The sequence below is a fragment of the Oncorhynchus tshawytscha genome, linkage group LG11 (genome assembly GCF_018296145.1).
Source record: "Oncorhynchus tshawytscha isolate Ot180627B linkage group LG11, Otsh_v2.0, whole genome shotgun sequence".
In the NCBI taxonomy this organism is placed as follows: domain Eukaryota; kingdom Metazoa; phylum Chordata; class Actinopteri; order Salmoniformes; family Salmonidae; genus Oncorhynchus; species Oncorhynchus tshawytscha.
In genome coordinates this window covers 29,437,564-29,465,369 of record NC_056439.1, presented here as the reverse complement: position 1 = coordinate 29,465,369, position 27,806 = coordinate 29,437,564, and the positions used below count along the sequence as shown (strand labels likewise).

General features: G+C 44.0%; 1 protein-coding gene across 7 annotated transcripts in view; it reads right to left on the bottom strand.

Annotated features, from left to right (window-relative positions):
• The window catches only part of LOC112261688 (kinesin light chain 1), a 47,819-nt gene extending 20,836 nt beyond the window's left edge, over nt 1-26,983 (bottom strand). For 4 of the 7 annotated variants that reach the window (XM_042329999.1, XM_042330001.1, XM_042330000.1 and 1 more), the window contains exons 1-5: nt 26,683-26,701; nt 26,293-26,390; nt 3,673-3,943; nt 3,173-3,403; nt 2,982-3,060 (exon numbers count right to left, since the gene is read on the bottom strand). In XM_042329999.1, coding sequence (XP_042185933.1) covers nt 2,982-3,060; nt 3,173-3,403; nt 3,673-3,943; nt 26,293-26,390; nt 26,683-26,685 — 682 coding nt within the window. In that variant the 5' untranslated portion in view covers nt 26,686-26,701. The other 3 variants (XM_024437232.2, XM_024437233.2, XM_024437237.2) reach the window with 3 other exon arrangements.
• Nucleotides 26,984-27,806: the final 823 nt, after the last annotated feature.

Sequence of the window (27,806 nt, the reverse complement as noted above, 5' to 3'; positions counted from 1 at the left end):
AATAATAGTGAAGACATCAAGACTATGAAATAACACATAGGGAATCATGTAGTAACCAAAAAAGTGTGAAACAAATCAAAATATATTTTATATTTGAGATTCTTCAAATAGCCACCCTTTGCCTTGATGACAGCTTTGCACAATCTTGGCATTGTCTCAACCAGCTTCACCTGGAATGCTTCTCCAACAGTCTTGAAGGAGTTCCCACATCAAATCAAATCAAATTTATTTATATAGCCCTTCGTACATCAGCTGATATCTCAAAGTGCTGTACAGAAACCCAGCCTAAAACCCCAAACAGCAAGCAATGCAGGTGTAGAAGCACGGTGGCTAGGAAAAACTCCCTAGAAAGGCCAAAACCTAGGAAGAAACCTAGAGAGGAACCAGGCTATGTGGGGTGGCCAGTCCTCTTCTGGCTGTGCCGGGACATATGCTGAGCACTTGTTGGCTGCTTTCCCTTCACTCATATAACCAATCCTGACATTGTGGCTGTGGTAACTCGTGACAAACTGCCAACCCATTATTGACCCATTATTGACTTGAATGGGAATTCCCGTTCTAATCATATTATTTCTATGGCAGCACATGCAGTCAGGAACGGTTATTACAGTCATTAATTACTTCATTTGGCTGGCCAATTACGGTCATCCAAAATTCCATGATCGTCACAGCCCTAGGCAAACCAAACATATCCAATAGACGTGAAAAGGTAGCGCTGCTTGGCAAAAAGGTCACTCACAAACACGTCACTTGTCATGGTCTTTTCACTTCATATATGCGAGGACAGGAACAAACGTTCACTATACTGTAACTACCTAAAAAAAAACTAGCTATGCTCCATCTACACTACATGACAAAAAATGTGGACACCTGAACATCTCATTCCAAAATCATGGGCATTAATATGGAGTTGGTCGTCCTTTGCTGCTACAATAGCCTCCACTCTTCTGGGAAGTTTTTCCACTAGATGTTGGAACATTGCTGTGGAGACTTGCTTCCATTCAGCCACAAGCATTAGTGAGGTCGGGCACTGATGTTGGGCGATTAGGCCTGGCTGGCAGTCAGTGTTCCATTTCATCCCAGAGGTGTTCGATGGTGTTGAGGTCAGGGCTCTGTTCACGCCAGACAAGTTCTTCCACATCAATCTCTGGACCTCGCTTTGTGCACGGGGCATTGTCATGCTGAAACATGAAAGAAAGGGCCTTCCCCAAACTGTTGCCACAAAGTTGGAAGCATAGAACCGTCTAGAATGTCATTGTATGCTGTAGCACTAATATTTCCCTGCACTGGAACTAAGGGGCCCAGCCCGAACCATGAAAAACAGCCCCAGAAGACTATTCCTCCTCCACCAAACTTTACAGTTGGCACTATGCATTCGGGCAGATAGCGCTGTCCTGGTATCCACCAAACCCAGATTAGACTGCCAGATGGTGAAGCGTGATTCATCACTCCAGAGAACACGTTTCCACTGTTCCAGAGTCCAATGGCGGTGAGCTTTACACCACTCCAGCCAACGCTTGGCATTGAGCATGGTGATCTTAGGCTTGTGTTCGGTTGCTCGGCCATAGAAACCCATTTCATGAAGCTCCCAATGAACAGTTATTGTGCTGATGTTGCTTCCAGAGGCAGATTGGAACTCGGTAGGGAGGGTTGCAACCAATAACAGACAACTGTTATGCGCTACAAACTCAAATTAAGACCTTTAAAAAAAAAAGTTTTATACAATAGTCAGCGGCCCCGTTCTGTGAGCTTGTGTGGCCAACCACTGAATCGTTGTTGCTCCTATACGGTTCCACTTCACAATAACAGCACTTACAGTTGACCGGGGCAGCTCTAACAGGGCAGAAATTTGACAAACTTGACTTGACGGTAAAGGTGGCATCCTATGACGGTGCCACATTGAAAGTCACTGAGCTCTTCAGTAAGGCCATTCTACTGCCAATGTTTGTCTATGGTGATTGCATGGCTTTGTGCTCGATTTTATACACCTGTCAGCAATAGGTGTGGCTGAAATAGCCAAATCCACTCATTTAAAGGGGTGTCCACATACTTTTGTAATCCTAGTGTAGCTGGAGACAAGCAATTAAACCATCTCCACCACTGCAGTGAGAGGGACCTAAGACATAAGAGTATTTCAGGGAGGTACCAGTCAGGACAGGAGAAGAGTCTAATCCACTTCACACTACACAGACAGACACAGAGCCCTGTCTCAGTCAGCTCTGCTTCATGTGGGGGCAGGATTAATGTGAGCGCACTCAGGAGCATTTGACGCTTGCCTCCCCCGCATTCTGGAGAGCTTCCTGGCACGACCCACTCTTTCCTTTGATCCTCTCTTTCGTTCCCTCTCGCTCTTCAGATTGTGCTCATTAAGCAGGCAGAAACTTGGAATAAAATAAAGTATTAACAGCCCAATACAAACACAACAAAGGACTAGAGAGATCCTGCTCCTCTCTCTCTCTCCCTCCTCCATATCCCTGTCTGCATCTTATTAGCTCTCTATGTGGTGGAGCAATTACTGGAGATGTACCCTTTAAATCCCTGCAATATGTTACTTATGCAGATGAATGATGCTTTTTTACCCATTTGCTGGAAGTGGTTCTGTGTAGGATCATTATACGATATTGTACGTAGGACCCCTTTGCTTAAATTTGTCAATAAATGCCCAGCTTAGTGGGGAGTGGGTGTTGTCCCTCTGCCTGAGATCCTCTCATGTACATGCTGGTTGCTGGAGTGAACCCAACCTGGTGACTGTGTGATCTGGCTCACTGGGTCCATTTCCATTTGTCCTGCCTCCACACTCAACCAGCTCTGACTAATAGCACTTTAAAGCTCATAGTGATACGTACTTTCAGACCAACAAGAGGAGAAATGGACTAGTTAATGTATTGGAGGGAGTGGGAGGGAATGTAGGAAGTAGGAACAAGGAGAGGAAACGTGAGGTGAGGAACAGAGAAAGACATGGGTACAAGAAGAAGACTCACTGCCTGGAGGTTGGTCATCCTGGTCGTCTGGGAACAGATCATCCAGATTCTCTTTACTGGAGTCAGAGTCCTTCTCCTCCTAACAGAGGAAAACAGGTAGGACAGATGATTGTTATTGTCATTCAGTGTAAACCAGGCAAATGAAATGCGGTGGTGTGAGTCAGTTTGTGTGTGTGTGTGGGTTAACTCACCGATGGCAGCAGGTCCTTATCGTACTTCTTCAGCTGGTTCATGAACTCCAGGTGTTTCTTCTCCTCCTCCAGCTGAGCCACACTCTGCTCGCTCTTCTGCAGCTTCTGCTGGGTGCCTGCCAGCTCGTCCCTCAGCCACTGGTTCTCCTGGCACAGCCGGCGCACCTGTGCCCGCAGCTTCTGCTTCTCCGACTCCACCGAGCTCAGGTGGCCCGACAGCGCCATCATCACCTGGACCAAACACAGCGAGGGGGTTAGGGGTGAGGCAACTGGGCAAGAGGTTCAAAGGGTGCGGAAGAACACTGAAAGACTAGTAGTAAATAATTCATGGATAATCCTTGGTTGTAGTCTGATTTACTGACACAGGTAATTTAGGTGGTAGGTGCCTGTGTGTTCTCCATCTAGCTGTCTAATTTGAAAGTTCATTAGATTAGATCCCAGAGGGCTCTAGCTCTCCCCCAGCCTGAGGCGTGTAGCCTAGACCTATACAGTGTACTAACCTGTGCCTCGCTCAGGCCCAGCTCCAGCATCTCCAGGGACTTGTGGATCATGAGGGACTTCTCCTCCACCAGGACTCCCTGGTCATCCTGCTTCAAGGAGTGCAGCGTGTCCAGAAGGCCCTCCAGGATGGAGTTGTGTTCCTGCTTTAGAGCCTCCAGGCCCTGGATCACCTGCTTGGTCCTGGAGATGATCTCATCCTGGGACAGCTTCTCCCCAGGGTCCTCCTCCTCCTCCTTCACACACACCATGGCAGACATGTTCTCACGCATCCTGTAGCAGTCACACAGAAGAGGAATGGATTTAGTTAAAAATGTAGAAGTAGAAGTATGAATACCCTAGCCCTCTATTTCACTGTTGCTAAATGCATATGCATATCAGTTTACTCCTGGCTGTATCCCAATGTGTTACAGACTAATAAACTTCTGCTTGATCTTAACTTCCGTCCTCACAGTTGTGTGGCATATTACATTTTATCATCAGACAGCCTTTCCAGCATCCAGCCTACTCTTATCTATTGAGCATTTCTTAATCAATATGCGCCTCAGTGTACCTGTTTCTGCGTGGTAAAATCACTAGGTTTATTGCACAAAGTGTGCTTATCAAACAATGACACACATGCAAGCAGGGCTGTTAAAAAAGAAAGAGGAGTGCTTGGGCGATGTATTGGAAGACCTTCTGCTCTGACTGCTGCCTGTCTGTCTGTCAGTTTAAACAGAGCCCAGCTGAGGTGTTGACAATGTAGATATGCCTGGACAGATCAAGTGCTTGGGTCTAGAATGTTCTATCTACATATTGACATAACCTTGTTCTGTTCAATGTTCTCTTCCTTTACTGAACAAAAATATAAAACTCAACATGCAACAATTTCAAAGATTTTACTGAGTGACAGTTCATAGAAGGAAATCAGTCAGAAATAAACTCATTAGGCCCTAATCTGTAGATTTCACATTACTGGGTAGGGGTGCAGCCATGGGTGGGTGGGCCTGGGAGGACATTAGCCCACCCACTTGGCAGCCAGGCCAACCAACTGGAGAGCCAGGCCCAGTCAACCAGAATGAGTTTTAATCCACAAAAATGGCTTTATTACAGACAGAAATACTCCTCAGCAACCACTCCCCACCCCCCCCTCAGACGATCCCACAGGTGAAGAAGCTGGATGTGGAGGCCCTGGGCTGGTGTGGTTACATGTGGTCTGCGGTTGTGATGCAGGTTGGACTTACTGCCAAATTCTTGAAAAGCAATGATAGAGAAATGAACATTCAATTCTCTGACAACAGCTCTGGTGGACATTCCTGCAGTCAGCATGCTAATTGCACGCAGCGCTCCCTCAAAACTTGAGACATATGTGGCATTGTGTTTTGTGATAGAACTGCACATTTTAAAGTCTCCTTTTGTCCCCAGCACAAGGTACACCTGCGTAATGATCATGCAGTTTAATCAGCTTCTTGATATACCACATCTGTCTATTGGATGGATTACCTCAGCAAAGGAGAAATGTACAAAATTTGAGAGAAATAAGCTTTTGGTGCATATTGAAAATTACTGAGATCTTTTATTTCAGAGCACGAAACCAACACTTTACATGTTGTGTTTATATTTTTGTTTAGTGTATTTTCATCATGAGCAAAATCTATTGCTTTCCTACTGAAAGTTGCAAAGAAATTGTGATCCATTTAATAAAACACAAGAGACCAGCTAAATTAATAAAAGTATCAGGACCAACAGCATCTAGTGGACAAAACTTGATACATTCACATTCATTTATGGTAAATAATGCAAGCGACTTAAATAGTCATTTTTCTGAAAGGAAAAACCCACCAGATTCACAGGGAATACATTAAAAGGATGAAGAAGCAATATTCCAAGCAGCAGCGCTATACTACTTGTCAAACAGAGAACTAATGGTGTATATTGGTTGATGGGGTGGGATTGGCAGGGGGTGTGGGTGGTCCGTGGGAGATTTTTGACCATTTTATTCTTCATGTCTTACTCATTGTTAGGTTAGAATTGTGGTCCAAATCGAATGTTAGGTAATATATTTATTTAAGATTATATGAATCCTGTAAATTAAAATGGCCAATTTGGGTATAATTAATTAGCTTAATTTCTCAGAGATCAAATTATATTTCAACAAAATGTTTCAGGAACGCTGAGCTAATCCGTTTCTAACTACATAAACGATTTCAGAACAATCTGAGATGGTCCGTGTCAAAATCCTCTTTCTTGTGTTTTTTGAGGTGGAATTACTCATCTTAGTCATGGTCCTCCTCATCACCAAATGGATTGACCTGGGGTCCTCTTCATTTTAGCCAATCACTATGGTACTAAAATGAATAAGAAACACTATGGCACGTTTATATAAGGCGCTATTCACTGATAGAAACTGCCAACAACCATGGTAAATTGAAACAACATATACCCCTGGAGTCGTAAAACACACATGAAACTAACAAACACCATCTCTCTGTATCAAACTTCCAAGTAGAAATCATTGCTGCGCAGTCTGCATTTGTCATGCTGCGGGGCAGTCAGACACACAACTTTGGGATAAAAAATGTTTTATTTGGAAACGGTCGTCTTTCCGCGTTAGCCTCCCTATTGTATTAAAAACACCTCTGTCACTTTATTCGCACACTCAGCATTCGCCGCTTCAAGTTCATGAGCCAACCTCTTATACAGTATATGTGGTCTCAATGAAACTGGAAGCATAGAAATAGCGCACATAGAACACATCTAGCGCTTCTTAGACTTGCTTTCAATGAGAATGACAGATTTATAACTCATATTTCTATAGGTATTTGGTCAGTTCGACCAAAATGTTACATTATTGCAGCTTTAAATTTCACGCTATAGTTTACTACAGTGTCTGTAAATAAATATTGATAATGGAAAGAAGTGGAGGGCGCTCAACCAACATAAGTCGAGGTGCAATCATATATACTTGAAAAGGCGCAACACACACATACCATGTTGAGCGAGCGTTGCCCTTTTCAATAAATGTTGATTACCCATTTACTTGTCTCTGCCTGCAAATCATCACACTCCTAAAAAGATAGGCTATAGCCTATCTCTCCTCTCCTAGTTGGGCGTGCGAGATCAGGTGCGCAAATGTTCTCAATTAAATAGAGTAGGCCGATGCATGTACGGAGAGGCACGGGGCAGTTATCTTTCCAATGAAATTAACTTCCTAAATTAGAGCCTGGTTAAGGATCAGGTTTTAGGGATCCGGCAAAAGTAGTGATTACCGATATTGCATTTCGCTACACTTGCAATAACATCTGCTAAATATGTGTATGTGACCAATACAATTTGATTTATATCTGCCAATATATAGTTTTTTTAAGAGGTGGAATGAAAAATACATAAAAAAATATTTGACAAATTGTGCTCCAATGGATTAACAGACACACTAAATTATGATTTCTTAACAAATTATAAAAATGCACACTACTGGTCAAAAGTTTTGGAACACCTACTCATTCAAGGGTTTTTCTTTATTTTTACTCTTTTCTACATTGTAGAATAATAGTGAAGACATCAAAACTATTAAATAACACACATGGAATCATGTAGTAATATTAAATAACACACATGGAATCATGTAGTAACCAAAAACAAAGCGTTCAACAAATCTAAATATATTTTATATTTGAGATTCTTCAGATAGCCACCCTTTGCACACGCTTGGCATTCTCTCAAACAGCTTCATAAGGTAGTCACCTGGAATGCATTTCAATTAACATGTGTGCCAAGTTAAAAGTTAATTTGTGGAATTTCTCACCTTCTTAATGGGTTTGAGCCAATCAGTTGTGTTGTGACAAGGTAGGGGTGGTATACAGAAGATAGCCCTATTTGGTAAAAGACCAAGTTCATATTATGGCAAGAAAAGCTCAAAAAGGCAAAGAGAAACGACAGTCCACCATTACTTTAAAGACATGAAGGTCAGTCAATACAGAATATTTCAAAAACGTTGAACGTTTCTTCAAGTGCAGTCGCAAAAACCATCAAGCGCTATGATGAAACTGACTCTCATGAGGACCACCACAGGAAAGGAAGACCCAGAGTTACCTCTGCTGCAGAAGATAAGTTCATTGGAGTTAGCAGCCTCAGAAATTGCAGCCCAAATAAATGTTTCATGGAGATCGAGTAACAGACACATCTCAACATCAACTGTTCAGAGGAGACTGTGAATCAGGCCTTCATGGTCGAAATGCTGCAAATAAACCACTACTAAAAGGACACCAATAATAAGAAGAGACTTGCTTAGGCCAAGAAACATGAGCAATGGACATTAGACTAGTGGAAATTTGTCCTTTGGTCTGGAGTCCAAATTGGAGCTTTTTGGTTCCAAACGCTGTGTCTTTGTGAAACGCGGTGTGGGTGAATGGATCATCTCCGCATGTGTATTTCCCACCGTAAAGCATGGAGGAAGAGGTGTTATGGTGTGGGGGTGCTTTGCTGGTAACACTGTCTGTGATTTATTTAGAATTCAAGGCACACTTAACCAGCATGGCTACCACAGCATTCTGCAGCGATACGCCATCCCATCTGGTTTGGACTTAGTGGGATTATCATTTGTTTTTCAACAGGACAATGACCCAACACACCTCCAGGCTGTGTAAGGGCTATTTTACCAAGAAGGGGAGTGGTGGAGTGCTGCATCAGATGACCTGGCCTCCATAATCCCCTGACCTCAACCAAATTGGTTTGGGATGAGTCAGAACGCAGAGTGAAGGAAAAGCAGCCAACAAGTGCTCAACATGTGGGAACTCCTTCAAGACTGTAGGAAAAGCATTCCAGGTGAAGCTGGTTGAGACAATGCCAAGAGTTTTAGTTACTACATGATTCCAAATGTGTTATTTCATAGTTTTGATGTCTTTACTATTATTCTACAATGTAGAAAATGGTAAAAATAAAGAAAAATCATTGAATGAGTAGGTGTTCTAAAACTTTTGACCGGTACTATACATTACGAACATTTTATTTATGGTTTACAGGATATCCATCAAAAAGCAACTACACTACATGACAAACAGAATGTGGACACGTGCTCGTCGAACATCTCATTCCAAAATCAAGGGCTCCCTTTGCTGCTATAAGATCCTCCTCTCTTCTGGGAAGGCTTTCCACTAGATGTTGGAACCTTGCTGCAGGAACTTGCTTCCATTCAGCCACAAGAGCATTAATGAGGTAAGGCACTGATGTTGGGCGATTAGTCCTGTCTGGCAGTCGGCATCCCAAATAATCCCAAAAGTGTTTGATGGTGTGGAGGTCACGGCTCTGTGCAGGCCAGTCAAGTTCTTCCACATCAATCTCAACAAACCATTTCTGTATGGATCTCACTTTGTGCACAGGGGCATTGTCATGCTGAAAATGGAAAGGGCCTTCCCCAAACTGTTGCCACAAAGTTAGAAGCACAGAATCACCTAGGATGTCATTGTATGCTGTAGCGTTAAGATTTCCCTTCACTGGAACACAGGGAGTTGCCCGAACCATGAAAAACAGCCCCAGACCATTATTCTTCATTCACCTAACTTTACAGTTGGCTTCATGCATTCGGGCAGGTAGCGTTCTCCTGACATCCTCCAAACCCAGATATATCTAGATGGTGAAGCACTCCTGAGAACGCGTTTCCACTGCTCCAGAGTCCAATGGCGGCGAGCTTTACACCACTCCAGCCAACGCTTGGCATTGCGCATGATGATCTTAGGCTTGTGTGCAGCTGCTTGGCCATGGAAACCCTTTTCATTGAAGCTTGCCTGGAGGGTTGTTAACAGTGTCCAAAGAAGGGCCAGAAGTATACAAAATGGTGTCGTCTGCGTAGAGGTGGATCAGAGACTCACCAGCAGCAAGAGCGACATCATTGATCACCCCCATAGAGACTGCCAGAGGCCCGGACAACAGACCCTCCAATTTGACACACTGAACTCTATCAGAGAAGTAGTTGGTGAGCCAGGCGAGGCATTTGAGAAACCAAGGCTGTCGAGTCTGCCGATGAGGATGTGGTGATTGACAGAGTCGAAAGCCTTGGCCGGGTCAATGAATACGGCTGCACAGTATTGTTTCTTATCGATGACGGTTAAGATATTGTTTAGGACCTTGAGCGTGGCTGAGGTGCACCCATGACCAGCTCTGAAACCAGATTGCATAGCAGAGAAGGTATGGTGGGATTCGAAATGATCGGTAATCTGTTTGTTGACTTGGCTTTCGAAGACCATAGAAAGGCAGGGTAGGATAGATATAGGTCTGTAGCAGTTTGGGTCAAGAGTGTGACCCCTTTGAAGAGGGGGATGACCGTAGCTGCTTTCCAATCTTTGGGAATCTCAGATGACACGAAAGAGAGGTTGAACAGGCTAGTAATTGGGGTGGCAACAATTTCAGGCAGATCATTTTAGAAAGAAAGGGCCCAGATTGTCTAGCCCGGTTGATTTGTAGGGGTCCAGATTTTGCAGCTCTTTCAGAACATCAGCTGACTGGATTTGGGAGAAGGAGAAATGGGGAAGGCTTGTGCGAGTTGCTGTGGGGGGTGCAGTGCTGTTGACCGGGGTAGGGGTAGCCAGGTGGAAAGCATGGCCAGCCGTAGAAAAATGCTTATTGAAATTCTCAATTATAGTGGATTTATCGGTGGTGACAGTGTTTCCTATCTTCAGTGCAGTGGGCAGCTGGGAGGAGGTGTTCTTATTCTCCATGGACTTTACAGTGCCCCAGAACTTTTTTGAGTTTGTGTTGCAGGAAGCAAATTTCTGCTTGAAGAAGCTAGCCTTGGCTTTTCTAACTGCCTGTGTATATTGGTTTCTAGCTTCCCTGAAAAGTTGCATATCACGGGGGCTGTTCGATGCTAATGCAGAACACCATGGGATGTTTTTGTGTTGGTTAAGGGCAGTCAGGTCTGGAGAGAACCAAGGGCTATATCTGTTCCTGGTTCTAAATTTATTGAATGGGGCATACTTATTTAAGATGGTGAGGAAGGCATTTAAAAAAAATAACCAGGCATCCTCTACTGATGAGATCAATATCCTTCCAGGATACCCCGGCCAGGTCGATTAGAAAGGCCTGCTCGCTAAAGTGTTTCAGGGAGCGTTTGACAGTGAGTGGAGGTTGTTTGACCGCTGACCCATTACGGATGCAGGCAATGAGGCAGTGATCGCTGAGATCTTGGTTGAAAACAGCAGAGGTGTATTTAGAGGGCAAGTTGGTTAGGATGATATCTATGAGGGTGCCCGTGTTTACGGCCTTGGGGTGGTACCTGGTACGTTCATTGATCATTTGTGTGAGATTGAGGGCATCAAGCTTAGATTGTACGATGGCTGGGGTGTTAAGCATGTTCCAGTTTAGGTCGTCTAGCAGCACGAGCTCTGAAGATAGATGGGGGGGCAATCAGTTCACATATGGTGCCCAGAGCACAGCTGGGGGCAGAGGGTGGTCTATAGCAGGCGGCAACAGTGAGAGACTTGTTTTCATAGCGGTGGATTTTTAAAAGTAGAAGTTCAAATTGTTTGAGTACAGACCTGAATAGTAGGACAGAACTCTGCAGGCTATCTTTGCAGTAGATTGCAACACCGCCCCCTTTGGCCGTTCTATCTTGTCTGAAAATGTAGTTGGGGATGAACATTTCAGAATTTTTGGTGGTCTTCCTAAACCAGGATTCAGACATGGCTAGAACATCCGGGTTGGCAGAGTGTGCTAAAGCAGTGAATAAAACAAACTTAGGTAGGAGGCTCCTAATGTTAACATGCATGAAACCAAGACTATTACGGTTACAGAAGTCATCAAAAGAGAGCCCCTAAGGAATAGGAGTTGAGCTAGGCGCTGCAGGGCCTGGATTCACATCTACCTCACCAAAGGAGCAGAGGAGGAGTAGGATAAGGGTACGGCTAATAGCTATGAGAATTGGTCATCTAGAACGTCTGGAACAGAGAGTAAAAGGAGGTTTCTGGGGGCGATAAAATAGCTTCAAGGTATACAGACAAAGGTATGGTAGGATGTGAATACATTTGAGGTAAACCTAGGTATTGAGTGATGATGAGAGATATTGTCTCTAGAAACATCATTGAAACCAGGTGATGTCATCGCATGTGTGGGTGGTGGAACTGAAAGGTTGGATAAGGTATAGTGAGCAGGGCTAGAAGCTCTACAGTGAAATAAGCCAATAAACACTAACCAGAACAGCAATGGACAAGGCATACTGACATTATTAAGGAGAGGCATGTTTAGTCGAGTGATCACAAGGGTCCAGTGAGTAGTGAGGTTGGTTGGGGTCGCGCAATTCAGACAGCTAGCCGGGCAATCGGTAGCAAGCTAGCATAGGACGGAGGTCTGTTTTTAGCCACCTCGTGCGTTTCCGTCGGTAGATTAGTGGGGTTCCGTGTGGTAGAGGGGATCAATCCAATTGGCAAAATAGATAGTTATAACGACCCAAGAAAAATTGTCTGAATAGACCTATTCAGATAGCAGCCGATAAGACAGCTAACGATTAGCGGGCCGCAGATGGGCGTTCAGGTAACGTCGCGACCGAGGGGCCAGTTGGATAACTCCCTCGGGCAGATAACGTCGGTAGTCCAGTCATGAAGGCCCGGTGGGCGCCGCATCGGCAGTAAAACGGGTCCGGATAGGTGATTGTAGCCCAGGAGTGGCTGATGGAACTCTTCAACTGGCTAGCTCCGGAATAATTGATGTTTGCTCCGGGATCGACGTAAGCCAATAATCACATGGATAGCAGCTAGCTAGCTGCGAGATCCAGGTGTAAATGTCCAGAGCTTGTGGTTGAAATCCGGGGATATGGAGAGAAAAATAGGTCCGGTATATTCTGGTCTGAGTCGCATTGTACAAAACTGGCGATAGATTTTCGAGCTAAAGGATAGCTGATGACCACAAACCGTGGTTATCTGAATACTAACGTTAGCCACTAAACTGGCTAGCTTCTGGCTAGCTTCTGGCAAGCTTCTGGCTAGCTTCTGGCTAGCTTCTGGCTAGCTTCTGGTTAGCTTCTGGCTAGCTTCTGGTTAGTTTCTGGTTAGTTTCTGGTTAGCTTCTATTGTGGATTTCAGATTTGAGGTAAATAAAGACTTTTTTTTTTTAATTGGTGAGGCGGATTGCAGGAGAGTATTTTGAAGTTGAGTTTTTGGAAAATAAAATATATACAGTGCCTTGCGAAAGTATTCGGCCCCCTTGAACTTTGCGACCTTTTGCCACATTTCAGGCTTCAAACATAAAAAAATGGCCATTCTTCAGCCAATGTTTGTCTATGGAGATTGCATGGCAGTGCATAAAATTGTATTTACCTGTCAGCAATGGGTGTGGCTGAAATAGCAGTGGTGTCGACATACTTTTTCTTTCCACTGTACACTATATATACAAAAGTATGTGAACCCTTTGGAAATACCAGAATTTCTGCATAAATTGGTCATAAAATTTGATCTGATCTTCATCTTATCTCCAATTGCCAAAATTATTATAGCCTAATTAGCATACAACTGTCTATACATAAATCAATAAAAATAATTCACAATAGGCTACTAAAGCATGATTTGGACACAGCGGATCATTAGCTTCCTCTAAGGTGTGGATTGTTTTTAATTGCGTCGCCTACAATTGGATGGAAAGGCAGCACGCACAATTTGGGAAGCATGCATGGCAAATACCAAATAGATGACTGCAGAGTAGCGACTTTCAGTGAAAAGTAGGCATATCGCATTATTTAAAAATTCAATCATAGGAAAATATAGTTTGGAAAACAAATGGCTATTGCTGTAAAGTGAAGTCAATGAAAATACTAATCTGTATTTTAGTTAGTGTCATATATACAGTGCATTGCGAAAGTATTCGGCCCCCTTGAACTTTGCGACCTTTTGCCACATTTCAGGCTTCAAACATGAAGATATAAAACTGTATTTTTTTGTGAAGAATCAACAACAAGTGGGACACAATCATGAAGTGGAACGACATTTATTGGATATTTCAAACTTTTTTAACAAATCAAAAACTGAAAAATTGGGCGTGCAAAATTATTCAGCCCCTTTACTTTCAGTGCAGCAAACTCTCTCCAGAAGTTCAGTGAGGATCTCTGAATGATCCAATGTTGACCTAAATGACTAATGATGATGAATACAATCCACCTGTGTGTAATCAAGTCTCCGTATAAATGCACCTGCACTGTGATAGTCTCAGAGGTCCGTTAAAAGCGCAGAGAGCATCATGAAGAACAAGGAACACACCAGGCAGGTCCGAGATACTGTTGTGAAGAAGTTTAAAGCCGGATTTGGATACAAAAAGATTTCCCAAGCTTTAAACATCCCAAGGAGCACTGTGCAAGCGATAATATTGAAATGGAAGGAGTATCAGACCACTGCAAATCTACCAAGACCTGGCCGTCCCTCTAAACTTTCAGCTCATACAAGGAGAAGACTGATCAGAGATGCAGCCAAGAGGCCCATGATCACTCTGGATGAACTGCAGAGATCTACAGCTGAGGTGGGAGACTCTGTCCATAGGACAACAATCAGTCGTATATTGCACAAATCTGGCCTTTATGGAAGAGTGGCAAGAAGAAAGCCATTTCTTAAAGATATCCATAAAAAGTGTCATTTAAAGTTTGCCACAAGCCACCTGGGAGACACACCAAACATGTGGAAGAAGGTGCTCTGGTCAGATGAAACCAAAATTGAACTTTTTGGCAACAATGCAAAATGTTATGTTTGGCGTAAAAGCAATACAGCTCATCACCCTGAACACACCATCCCCACTGTCAAACATGGTGGTGGCAGCATCATGGTTTGGGCCTGCTTTTCTTCAGCAGGGACAGGGAAGATGGTTAAAATTGATGGGAAGATGGATGGAGCCAAATACAGGACCATTCTGGAAGAAAACCTGATGGAGTCTGCAAAAGACCTGAGACTGGGACGGAGATTTGTCTTCCAACAAGACAATGATCCAAAACATAAAGCAAAATCTACAATGGAATGGTTCAAAAATAAACATATCCAGGTGTTAGAATGGCCAAGTCAAAGTCCAGACCTGAATCCAATCGAGAATCTGTGGAAAGAACTGAAAACTGCTGTTCACAAATGCTCTCCATCCAACCTCACTGAGTTTCGAGCTGTTTTGCAAGGAGGAATGGGAAAAAAATTCAGTCTCTCGATGTGCAAAACTGATAGAGACATACCCCAAGTGACTTACAGCTGTAATCGCAGCAAAAGGTGGTATTAACTTAAGGGGGCTGAATAATTTTGCACGCCCAATTTTTCAGTTTTTGATTTGTTAAAAAAGTTTGAAATATCCAATAAATGTCGTTCCACTTCATGATTGTGTCCCACTTGTTGATTCTTCACAAAAAAATGCAGTTGTATATCTTTATGTTTGAAGCCTGAAATGTGGCAAAAGGTCGCAAAGTTCAAGGGGGCCGAATACTTTCGCAAGGCACTGTATATATGTAAACATTCATACACATAGCTCATATATTATACAGCGCCAAGCCAAACCGCCTGACTCAAGTCATCTTACGTACCCCTGCTAAAACAGGAACCAGCTCACACACCCAGCAATAAAACTACCCCCCTAAAACTATCCCCCTCAGCTCTTTTGTCTCACGACCCCAGGAAACACAGACATTCCATCGCACGAACACATACACCCAGCCATAAAACTGCCCCCTCTCTGTTGTCCTGCCTCACGATCTCCTGACACACAAATACCTTCTTGCATAAACACACACACATTATCCCCCCTCTACTGGTCGGGTGCCCAGAGCCGAAGACTGCTTTGCACCAAAGGGGCTCCTGCTCTGGCTAGAGCAGGTCCGCCTCCAACCCTTCGGGACCATTGAGAAGACCAACACGACAAGACTCCACCTACATATTCCATGTATAAAATCTGCTGTAACCAATGTCTAGGTCCCTTTTTCACCTAACTCCCTACTGAGTTATGCGAATAGGTCCGTGCACGTTAAACTGCAGGACAAGGTATCTTTGACTCATTAAAACTGCCTTTTGTTACAACTGAAATCCACTCTGTCCAGCGTGCGTGATTTGGTCTCGACTCGCCAGTATTTGAACACTAACAAACTTGGTAGCATGAGGATGGTTATTCCTGAATTCGATCTATGATAAGTTGGTGTGAGAGGACGAAACTGATCACGGCTCAAAATCAGACGGAAGAGTGATCTGTCTAGGAGACAATCAGCCATTCATCTTGCCTCAGAAAACCTGATCAGAGCGCTCTACTTATAAGGTAAGCAGAGCCTGTTAAATCGAAATCTGCATATTGTATTATAGTCTAAACCAAATTTTTATCAGAAAGTACTGAGCGTGAGTATGAATCGTTGCCAAATTATTTTTACATAAGAACCTAAGGCATTGATCAAAGAGATCTTGTTTTGCTTGTTTTAAAATATATATATATATATATATATATTAATTGGCCTATACTGAGTTATTTTAATAGGAATGTGTGAATTGTGATTGACCAATGTGTTAAATTCCTTCGGGACCCTATTTGTTCTGAAATCTGCATAGAAAACTGTCCTAATTATATATATATTGGGTTGTGTATAGAGGTGACGTTAAATAGTGGCTGTGTTTTAACACGTAAAGGACACAATTATGGATGTTGGAAATTCAATGTGAATTTCGTATGAATGAATGTAGTAAAACATGTGTGAGTTATTTTAATAGGAATGTGTGAATTGTGATTGACCAATGTGTTAAATTCCTTCGGGACCCTATTTGTTCTGAAATCTGCATAGAAAACTGTCCTAATTATATATATATTGGGTTGTGTATAGAGGTGACATTAAATAGTGGCTGTGTTTTAACATGTAAAGGACACAATTATGGATGTTGGAAATTCAATGTGAATTTCGTACGAATGAATGTAGTATTGAGAAAATATATGAACCAGGTTTGACGTTCCACGATCTTGAGACCGGGGAAATTAAATTGAAAGAAACGTATGTTGCGGAGTAACCGCCGTGGCTGTGTTACGTAACTGGGTTATTATGTACTCGTACTGATAGTCTAGCCACCTAGTAGTCGAATCACCGTGACGCTTTGATTGACAGCCGGCGGGCTAAACACTGATTTTGCTCGAATTCTGACTAGAACCAAAACATTTGATCATATTACTCCAGTGCTAGCCTCTCTACACTGGCTTCCTGTCAAAGCAAGGGCTGATTTCAAGGTTTTACTGCTAACCTACAAAGCATTACATGGGCTTGCTCCTACCTATCTCTCTGATTTGGTCCTGCCGTACATACCTACACATACGCTACGGTCACAAGACGCAGGCCTCCTAATTGTCCCTAGAATTTCTAAGCAAACAGCTGGAGGCAGGGCTTTCTCCTATAGAGCTCCATTTTTATGGAACGGTCTGCCTACCCATGTCAGAGACGCAAACTCGGTCTCAACCTTTAAGTCCTTACTGAAGACTTATCTCTTCAGTGGGTCATATGATTGAGTGTAGTCTGGCCCAGGAGTGGGAAGGTGAACGGAAAGGCTCTGGAGCAACGAACCGCCCTTGCTGTCTCTGCCTGGCCGGTTCCCCTCTTCCCACTGGGATTCTCTGCCTCTAACCCTATTACAGGGGCTGAGTCACTGGCTTACTGGGGCTCTCTCTTGCCGTCCCTGGAAGGGGTGCGTCACCTGAGTGGGTTGATTCACTGATGTGGTCATCCTGTCTGGGATGGCGCCCCCTTGGGTTGTGCCATGGCGGAGTTCTTTGTGGGCTATACTCAGCCTTGTCTCAGGATGGTAAGTTGGTGGTTGAAGATATCCCTCTAGTGGTGTGGGGGCTGTGCTTTGGCAAAGTGGGTGGGGTTATATCCTTCCTGTTTGGCCCTGTCTGGGGGTGTCCTCGGATGGGGCCACAGTGTCTCCTGACCCCTCCTGTCTCAGCCTCCAGTATTTATGCTGCAGTAGTTAATGTGTCGGGGGGCTAGGGTCAGTTTGTTATATCTGGAGTACCTCTCCTGTCCTATTCGGTGTCCTGTGTGAATCTAAGTGTGCGTTCTCTAATTCTCTCTCTCTCTCTCTCTCGGAGGACCTGAGCCCTAGGACCATGCCCCAGGACTACCTGACATGATGACTCCTTGCTGTCCCCAGTCCACCTGGCCGTGCTGCTGCTCCAGTTTCAACTGTTCTGCCTTATTATTATTCGACCATGCTGGTCATTTATGAACATTTGAACATCTTGGCCATGTTCTGTTATAATCTCCACCCGGCACAGCCAGAAGAGGACTGGCCACCCCACATATGCTCTCTCTAATTCTCTCTTTCTTTCTCTCTCTCAGAGGACCTGAGCCCTAGGACCATGCCCCAGGACTACCTGACATGATGACTCCTTGCTGTCCCCAGTCCATCTGACCGTGCTGCTGCTCCAGTTTCAGCTGTTCTGCCTTATTATTATATGACCATGCTGGTCATTTATGAACATTTGAACATCTTGGCCATGTTCTGTTATAATCTCCACCTGGCACAGCCAGAAGAGGACTGGCCACCCCACATAGCCTGGTTCCTCTCTAGGTTTCTTCCTAGGTTTTGGCCTTTCTAGGGAGTTTTTCCTAGCCACCGTGCTTCTACACCTGCATTGCTTGCTGTTTGGGGTTTTAGGCTGGGTTTCTGTACAGCACTTTGAGATATCAGCTGATGTACGAAGGGCTATATAAATAAATTTGATTTGATTTGATTTTGATTTGATTTTCAGTTTCCCAATTCTGCTGGTATTGCCTAAAGTGTTAGAATTATTCTGACAATTGTTATAGAATCGCCTGAATTTTCTGATATATTGTCCCAAGAGGTGATGGCAGAATTATTTTTAGAAAGTATTTAAATAATTCGCTGAACAATTTTTTAGTTTTCTATTTTTAATTGGTATTTCCTAAAGAGATAGAATTACTCTGACATTTGTACTAGAACCGCCTAAATTCACTAATATACTAATCCAAAAGGAAATTGCCGAATCATTTCTAGAGAATACCTAAATAAATCGCTGAACAAATTCAAATTACATGCCGGAGAGGCACACACGTAACTGCCACCACATTACTGATAAAATCTTTCTGTGCGAGGGTGGAGGCGCATAAGATAAGCCTGAGCCAGCACCGCAGTACATCCCTGGTCTCGATCAAGGACGGGCTGAGTATACAAAGATAGAAATAAACACCACACAAAGGACTGACTAATACCTAGATAACGCATTATACACATTATCAGACGAATTAGATAAAATATCTGCAGCCACCACCCCAATATCCTCCCCCACAGTAGTATATCCTGCAACAGCAACAGCCACAATGGCATCAACGGGGCACCAATACCGGTCCACCCAGAGGGGTGTGCTACAACTGTGGAACTCCTGGCCATTATTCACGGGATTGTCAACAGCCACTCTCCACTCAGCAACGCCTATGGAGAGGTAGGGGATGTGGAAGAGGAAGTGGGGGAAACCCACCTCTGCAACACCATCAACCAGGACCCAGTTACCCGCAGCAGTCAGCACCTGCATACAACCACCCCGGACCTACTCACATGCAACAGCAGCAGGGAGGATACAACCAACCGCAGTTCCAGGGAATGGCAGGGAACACCATGCCCTGGCCATGAAGATGCCCACCACCCACGGCAGGAGAAGGGAGACAACACTTTCAACAGCACACTGAACCAACAATGATATGCGAAGTTGAGGGTGTCCCCCATCAGTTCCTGGTAGACACAGGATGCACCTATTCTACTATCAAGTTCCCTCAAATGCTGTCATCTGATTCCATATCGGTGGTAGGGGTCACGGGATCACCTGAGGCTCAAAGCCGCACTATCCCTTTAACATTCTCCTGGGAGAAATCTCAGTTGAAACACCAGTTCCCGTACTGTCCAAAATGCCCGATCAACCTGCTAGGATGGGACCTCTTATGCAAAATGGGGTGCACCATATATCTTACTGAAAGTGGAGTGGAAGTATCCACCAACCCTCCCTCTTCAACACCTGATCGCCCAGTAAGAATTATGATGATGCCACTCCTGCCGACGCCCACGCTGTCTGAAACCCAAGAAGTGTACTGGCTAAAAATGCCTACCCACAGGGCCTGCCACCCCTCACATCCAGTTTAAGTTCAACCAACTGAACGCTCAAATCTACACTCTGCACCCGTATAAGACTCCCCAAGCTGAGACACTGATGACTGCCCCTACACTGAAGACTGGGACGAAGACATGATGCACCTGACCCCACCTGATTCACCTCATCCGTCCTATTCCAGAAACAAGAGGGGGAGAGAAGGGTCTTGATGTACCACTCTTCCAAACTTCACCACATTGAGGTAGGACAGACAACATGCTCCAGATAAGTTGCTGCAGTAGCAAAAGCTATTGGAAAAAACAGCTCACCTCGTGATGTGTGACCTGAAGAATGAACCACTGACTAATCCCGACCACTGGCTGTACACTGATGGCTGCTGCTACAAAGGAGAAGAAGGAAACATAGCAGCCTATGCGGTGGTACAGCAACTCCCAGACGGCTCACATGTCACCCTTGAATCAGCCATCATCCCTCAACCAGCACCTGCCCAATTAGCTGAAATCATCGGATTGACGCAGGCCCTCATCAGAGGAAAAGGAAAGACTGTGAATATCTATACAGACTCAGCCTATGCCCATGGAGCAGTCCACATTGATGGACCCAGAACTTTTACGAGAAGCACATAGCCACACACACGAAGGCAAACTAAAGACTCTTCAAAAGGTCTCGCACATCTGGTGGCACCCTCACATGAAAGAAATGACTGACTTATTTTGTGACGAATGCAACATATGTGGCAGCCACAACCCAAAGAAACCATATCAAACACCAATGGGCTCACACCCAGTACCTAATGCATGTTTTCAGGATATTAGTATAGACTACACCGACATGGGCCCCGAAAATGTATCTAAAGGCAAACGCTATCTCCTAGTTATGGTAGATAGGTTCTCCAAATGGGTAGAAGCAATACCAACAGCGAAGGGGGATGCTAGGTCAGTCGTTAAGTGGCTACAATCCAAACTAATACCCAGGTATGGCATCTAAAGACAAATCAGATCTGAAAATGGCTCACATTTCAGAAATAAACACCTAAGACAAGTGGAAGAAAGATTTGGCATAACACACAGATTTGGTTCTGTGTACCACCCCCCGGTCCCAAGGTCTGATGTAACGCCAAATCAGACTTTGAAAGCTAAGATAGCAAAAGTGCCTGGAAGAGTCATGCCTGGTCCACCAAGGGAGGGAGGTCATATGCCCGCCCTTGATGTACAACAAATTGTAATGTCTAATTATGTGAAAAAACTGACGGTTCTCTCTGCAGCACTCTCTACCCAGGTTCACAAGGTCCAGGAGGGGGAGCTGCCAGGGGACACGCCACCACTGAAGGTAAAGGTTGGTGACTGGGTGAGGGTTAAAGTCCACAAGAGAAAGTGGCTGGAACCCAGGTGGATTGGACCGTACGAAGTGAAGGAGGTTACTTCACACTCAGTCCAGGTCAAAGGTAAATCAGGCGCACCTTGGCACCACCTTACACATTGCACCCCAGCCCCAATTCCTTCTAGAACACTGACTGAACTCAGAGCTGATTTGAACAGCCTAAATTTGATTCCAAATGAAGACACTCCTGACTCAGGTGATGCGGCATCAAACTCCGCCTCCCCTGAAAAAGGAACCTCGCCCAGTTAAAGGGATATTTCTCTCTCCCTGGGCAAGGCTAGGAATATCTGAACCACTGTTTGTGATATTCCTACTGATATTTGGAGTAACCCTAGGTACTCTCACATGGTTAATAGAACAACAAACACATACTAAAGCATCAACCCCTCTCACCCCAACCCCTATCCCTGATACCATTCCTGATATCACTCCCTTCAATCTCACACGCACCAAGCGTAGCACTACACCTACAGACCCACCATGCACACCAGACAAGATTAGAAGCACCACCTTATGTATACCCACGAATGCAACCACCACCAGTGCACTATAGTTTTCACGTCTTAAAAGACGTGAAGAGGGGGACTCAAAGTTTTGGTTCCTACCAAATTGTTTGGTTGCTTCATATTTTTGGTTCTATGGTTCACGTCTAGTAGACGTGAAGAGGGGGATTTGTCATATATATATATATGTAAACATTCATACACATAGCTCATATATTATACAGCGCCAAGCCAAACCGCCTGACTCAAGTCATCTTACGTACCCCTGCTAAAACAGGAACCAGCTCACACACCCAGCAATAAAACTACCCCCCTAAAACTACCCCCCTCAGCTCTTTTGTCTCACGACCCCAGGAAACACAGACATTCCATCGCACGAACACATACACCCAGCCATAAAACTGCCCCCTCTCTGTTGTCCTGCCTCACGATTTCCTGACACACAAATACCTTCTTGCATAAACACACACACATTATACCCCCTCTACTGGTCGGGTGCCCAGAGCCGAAGACTCTGCTTTGCACCAAAGGGGCTCCTGCTCTGGCTAGAGCAGGTCCGCCTCCAACCCTTCGGGACCATTCAGAAGACCAACACGACAAGACTCCACCTACATATTCCATGTATAAAATCTGCTGTAACCAATGTCTAGGTCCCTTTTTCACCTAACTCCCTACTGAGTTATGAGAATAGGTCTGTGCACGTTAAACTGCAGGACAAGATATCTTTGACTCATTAAAACTGCCTTTTGTTACAACTGAAATCCACTCTGTCCAGCGTCCGTGATTTGGTCTCGACTCTCCAGTATTTGAACACTAACATTACAAAATTCGGAACTTAATTGAGCGAAAAACATCTTATTGGCACCAACAGAGAGCATCGGCCATATCCCCGGTGAGTGCTCACTGCGCATATTCACTATTTAGGCTATCATTGATGGGTCAGTGCCACTTAAAAGTTTGTTTTTGGATAATAATTTCCTCCTCCAGTTTAGATGGACGTAATATTATATTTGTGTCTCCCCTTATCGTAGTCTTATCATGGTTAACATCGTTTTTATTGATCTGTTTGTCAGTGTCAGCGTAGCAGGCTACTCTTTAATTTGTCATATTAAAAAAGATTATGACTGGAAAGATGAGCAGAAAGTGAAGTAGAATTGCATGAAATGTGTTTCTCCCATGCAAAGAAAATGTATCTGATATAGCTCAGGCCTCTACGCAATACGCGCTCAGCCATGCATTGAACAGTCATTTTTGCGAAACAGTGATTGAATTATATTATTATAAGTTATGACTATACAATCTACTCATCACAATACGACTATTGTCGTATAAAAGTCTACAAATGCAATGATGCATGGAATTCTTTATTATAAAGGTGAACTTGTGGTGAAAATGTGCTTCGCCAAACTTGAAACTGACGCGCCGCCTATGCATACTGTCCGTTACTCGTCTTGTTGGCTGAGGAAAAGTAAAATCGACAGTTATACTAACATCTTCAAAGTGCGCGGTAAGGACACACGTCATTGCATCCTCGATTTGCATGTTCTGTTAAGATTACAGGCAAATCCTTGCAGCACTGGTTTTAGTCACACATTTCAATTTAGCTAGCTAGGTAATGTTAACTACTTAAGTCATCATTAATGCAAGCACATGGCCTGAATGATCGATCTGTGCCAACTTTCTTGCTTTTTGCAGATTGCATATTTTAGAAAACTAAATAAGCCCACTAGCTAACATAATAGGCTCAGACAGTAAGTGTTCTTTATCTCTTTGGCGCCAGTCCACTGTCAGCACATAAGTAGCACAGACTGCTTGCTTGCTAGCTAGCTAACGTTAAGTAAATGAGAATGTCATGAGGGCAGAGTTGCTTGCTTGGTGAAGTGTACTTTTGATTATTTACTTATTTGAATAGGCTGGCTGTGGCAAACCAGTCACAGTCAAACCACCATGACCACTCTCTCACGTTGTGACATAGGGCTTAATAATTATGTTCAATGAACAGCTCGTAGAGCACCCTCTTCAGGCAACCATTGAACTTATTTTTTTAATGGCTGCAAATGAGCAGACGGATTTGTTTATTCTATGTATATGTAACGGATGTGAAACGCTAGCTTAGTTAGCGGTGGTGCGCGCTAAATAGTGTTTCAATCGGTAACGTCACTTGCTCTGAGACCTTGAAATAGTGGTTCCCCTTGCTCTGCAAGGGCCGTGGCTTTTGTGGAGCGATGGGTAACGATGCTTCTTGGGTGACTGTTGTTGATGTGTGCAGAGGGTCCCTGGTTCGAGCCCGGGTATGGGCGAGGGGACGGTTTAAAAGTTATACTGTTACATATATAATACTGCGACAAATATTTATGTGAAAGGCTAATAGCGGCCGATAATATCGGTCAACCGATTTATAGGCTCTATCCTAAATATGATTAGGCTATAGTTTACTACATTGCATAGAAATAAATATTTATCATCCATATTTGTCTCCATCTGAAAATCGGCCAGCTCCTAAGAGGGATGGGTTCGGGACCAGTTCTTGCGGGAGCAGGAGGGAGTGGGCTGGTGCAGTATGAAATGCTGCTGGTGCTGGAGGGAGCTGAATTAAGAAATCAGTCCCATGCAGATCTCTATTTACATGGTCTAGTTTTTGTTACTTTCTTCTTATGAAACCCAGAACAAAAAGCACCGTAGGGAAGGAGAGGGAAGTATTTTGATGTTATCGTTTGAAATGTAAATATCTGGCTTGAAGCGTAGCCCGGGGGTGCTCTCAAAGGGATGTTAAACTCATTCAAGCACTTCCCTGGAGTCAGGTTTGTGCTGTTATGGAGATTCAGAGAAGCGGTGGGATCCTCAACCGATTCCCTGCTCAATACTGCAGAACAAGCTGTTGAATGGATTTAAGGAATGAATGAATACAGTAGCCTATGTCTAGAATGCAAATAGACCACAGGTGACCAACATAAGTTTTCGTCATACTAATTGGGTATCAAAGCTGCTGCTGTATGAGCCAAAGTGAGAGAGCTGCCCGGAAGGCACCTCCAGACCTGTCTGCATGAAATCACCGACAGTTACCACCACCATCATCTCAGAGTTTCTCAGTCTTAAGGTTTTAAATGTAAAAACATTTTTTGCTTTAGCATGTCAACATTTTCCTTGCAGCAAGTTAGGTGACAGTTAAGATTATGCACACACACCCTTACTCATTACCCAATAGGCACAGAAAGAAAAAAAATCTGCAGAAAAGAGGAACTAACCAGTGCTTGTACAGACATTCTTGCATGAAGATGTAGATATTGTAAGACTACTCAGAGGGTTAGTCAGCGATGTGAAAGCTGATAATCATCAACTATGACTCAGGAGCGAGGTTGCTGGGAGAAACTTCTCCACCCAACCAGACACCACACAGAAACAGAGAGAGTCACATCTCACGCACAACACAGCATCCACATTTTAACGTTATAGATGGCAGCTTCCTCTGGGTCTGCAGCATGTGTGTGTGTACGCCCACCAGCCAGAAACATATTCACCTCAAACCAGAAATAACCACAGAGTGAAGTCTGAACCACCAACCAGGGGAAAGGGAGCAGAGACCTGACCGTTGGCATGCCTCCCCTACTGAAGAGCAGCCTAGTATAATTAACATTCACTGCCACATTTCAGCAGGGCCCGACTTTCAAACCCCCAGCTGTCAGCCCAAATACACTGGTCTCAGTATCCCTGGCCAACACAGCTGTCTGCATCCTCCTTTCTGAGTAACTTCACCAAGGAGTGGAGCCGAGACCAGGCTTTGTTGACTCTAGCTCCGACTACATCGACTCACCTAAGGTCAATATTTTTTTAAAGAAATAATAACAATAATAATATATAAGGAAACGCCCACCTTGTACCTATGCTTGTCCTCTGTAGTTGTGTGAAACTTCCTTTTACAATGAAGTGGAGTTTAGTACGATACCCCCTCATCAACATAGGCACGCTTTCAGAGGGCACAAGAGTCCTCCAAGCGATAGAACATTGGGATGGCAGGTAGCCTAGTTTAAAAGGTTGCTAGATCGAATCGCCGAGCTGACAAAGTAAAAAAATCTGTCGTTCTGTAGCCTGAATAAGGCAGTTAACCCACTGTTCCTAGGCCGTCATTGTAAATAAGAACTCGTTCTTAACTGACTTGCCTGGTTAAATAAATTGAGAATTTCAGTGAAAACCATCAACACTAGGCTAGGCAAGCAGGCATCGAAATAAAAGTAGCTCTGGGTGAGAACACCAACTGAAAACTGGCCAACTATTTGGCCAACTGAACTGGTGTTTTCAGTAAGGTCCCCTCCTCAGTTTTCTAGTTAACAATTATATGAAAAGATGAACCTGTAGAACCAGTTCAGTGTCCTCAAACTTACCTAGCCGCAGTTCAGCCTAGTGCGTGGTTATTACTGGTTAATAACGTTATAGCAGCTAACGTTAGCTAGCTAGCATAAAAAGCTTCCTCAATCGTCCTAGCAACCTAATCTCATGAGAAGTCAATAGCAAGTGTCAACAAGAAAACATGTGTCAGATGAATTACAAAAATTGACTTGTGTGAATTTAACAGAAAAAGATTGTTTTAGACGCAATCTCGGCATCAGTCCGTAGCTAGCTAACGTTAATTAGCTGCCAGTGACAGACTCCCAGTCGCAGGTAGTCAAACCTTACCGTTCTGTTGGACATCCGTTGCCCAACACAGTACAGTGAGGAGTTAGTCCGACTTCAATGCAGTTTCCGATTGAAAACACTGAAATGTTGTATATATTCTGAAAGAACAAGTTAATTTTTTTGTTAGATCGACTTTGCGAGAACAGAAACGAAGCTCACTGTCTTGTCTCTTACGCTGTTCTTCCTGACTGACCACAGGTAGCTGTCACGGCTTTATTGCTTATCGCTGCATCATCGGTGACTAGCTAGCTACATGTACGGGAAGTGATATCTGAACCAAAAAAATATGACATGATCTTTCATGTTAAATATACGTTTCATTTAACTAGGTCTTATATCTCTAGAAACACATTTGTTGGCTACTGAACTGCTGGGCGAAAATGGCGTTACCATAGTTTCTAAACTCAGAGGCGCAACATCGCGAGACTTTGGGAACGCTTGCGAAACAGACCTAACAGCCCAGGCCGGGGTTCGAGAAGTCAATAAGAGAAGCGAAAAAAAAATCTTCCTTAGTTATTAATCTTCTAAAAATATAAAAGGCACAACCTAAATTCGAGCCAATGTATTACGTAGTTAAACATTATATTACTCCAACCTCGTGAAAGTGATAAACTGACAGGTTCTCCTTTTCGTCAAAACAGCTTTATATTGAAGGAGTGCCTTTGATTTAACGGCCAACATATGCGCAGTTCGACGCTAGACGACTGTAGACCCGGTGACGTGTCTACGCATGAGTTTAGCTAGCCAACGTCGCCTACAAGCGTGAACCGGGATTTCTTTTGGAGAAGCAGTTTTAGCCTATCTTCACACTGTACTGTCTTTAGCGTCACAGTCCTCGCGCCCCAACTCCCCTTCATGGATCATGATGTCATCCAGTTCAGATTAAACTGGCAGTGACACTGACATTTATTGTGATAGCAAACTCAAGAGATTTTAGATGGTTTCTATACCGTCTCTGGCTAGCATCACCGATTATATCACGTGAGGGATTTCATTTACTTCAGGCCAGGTTTGTTTAGAGTAATACAGTATTGCCATCAATTTGAATGAATGATTGTATGCACAAAAGTGCTGTCATTCAATCAAAACCACAATATAAAACTGGGTGGCAGGAAGTCTAGTGGTTGCTAGTTCGAATCCCTGAGCTGACAAGGTGAAAAATCTGAGGATATGCCCTTGTGCATGGCACTTTACCCTAATTGTGCCAATGTCACCATCAATAATGTCTGAGCCCTGGGTGTGACGCCACTCTCTGAGGGTGTCTCAGGGGGAGAGGGATATGCAAAAAATAAATAAAAACTTTTACATTTCACACCACACACATACACTTGAACAAGTTACACACTTGCACATATGTGAAACAGGACAAATATAAGCACCCCCCTATTTATTAGATGTCTAACCCTCTTCTGTTCTCTTTTCATTCCCGATCCTAGAACAAATGACCGGGAGAGTAAAAGTATTATCATGACAGGTGGGGGGAGTGTTGTGGGAGTTCCTCACTCAACTGTTGC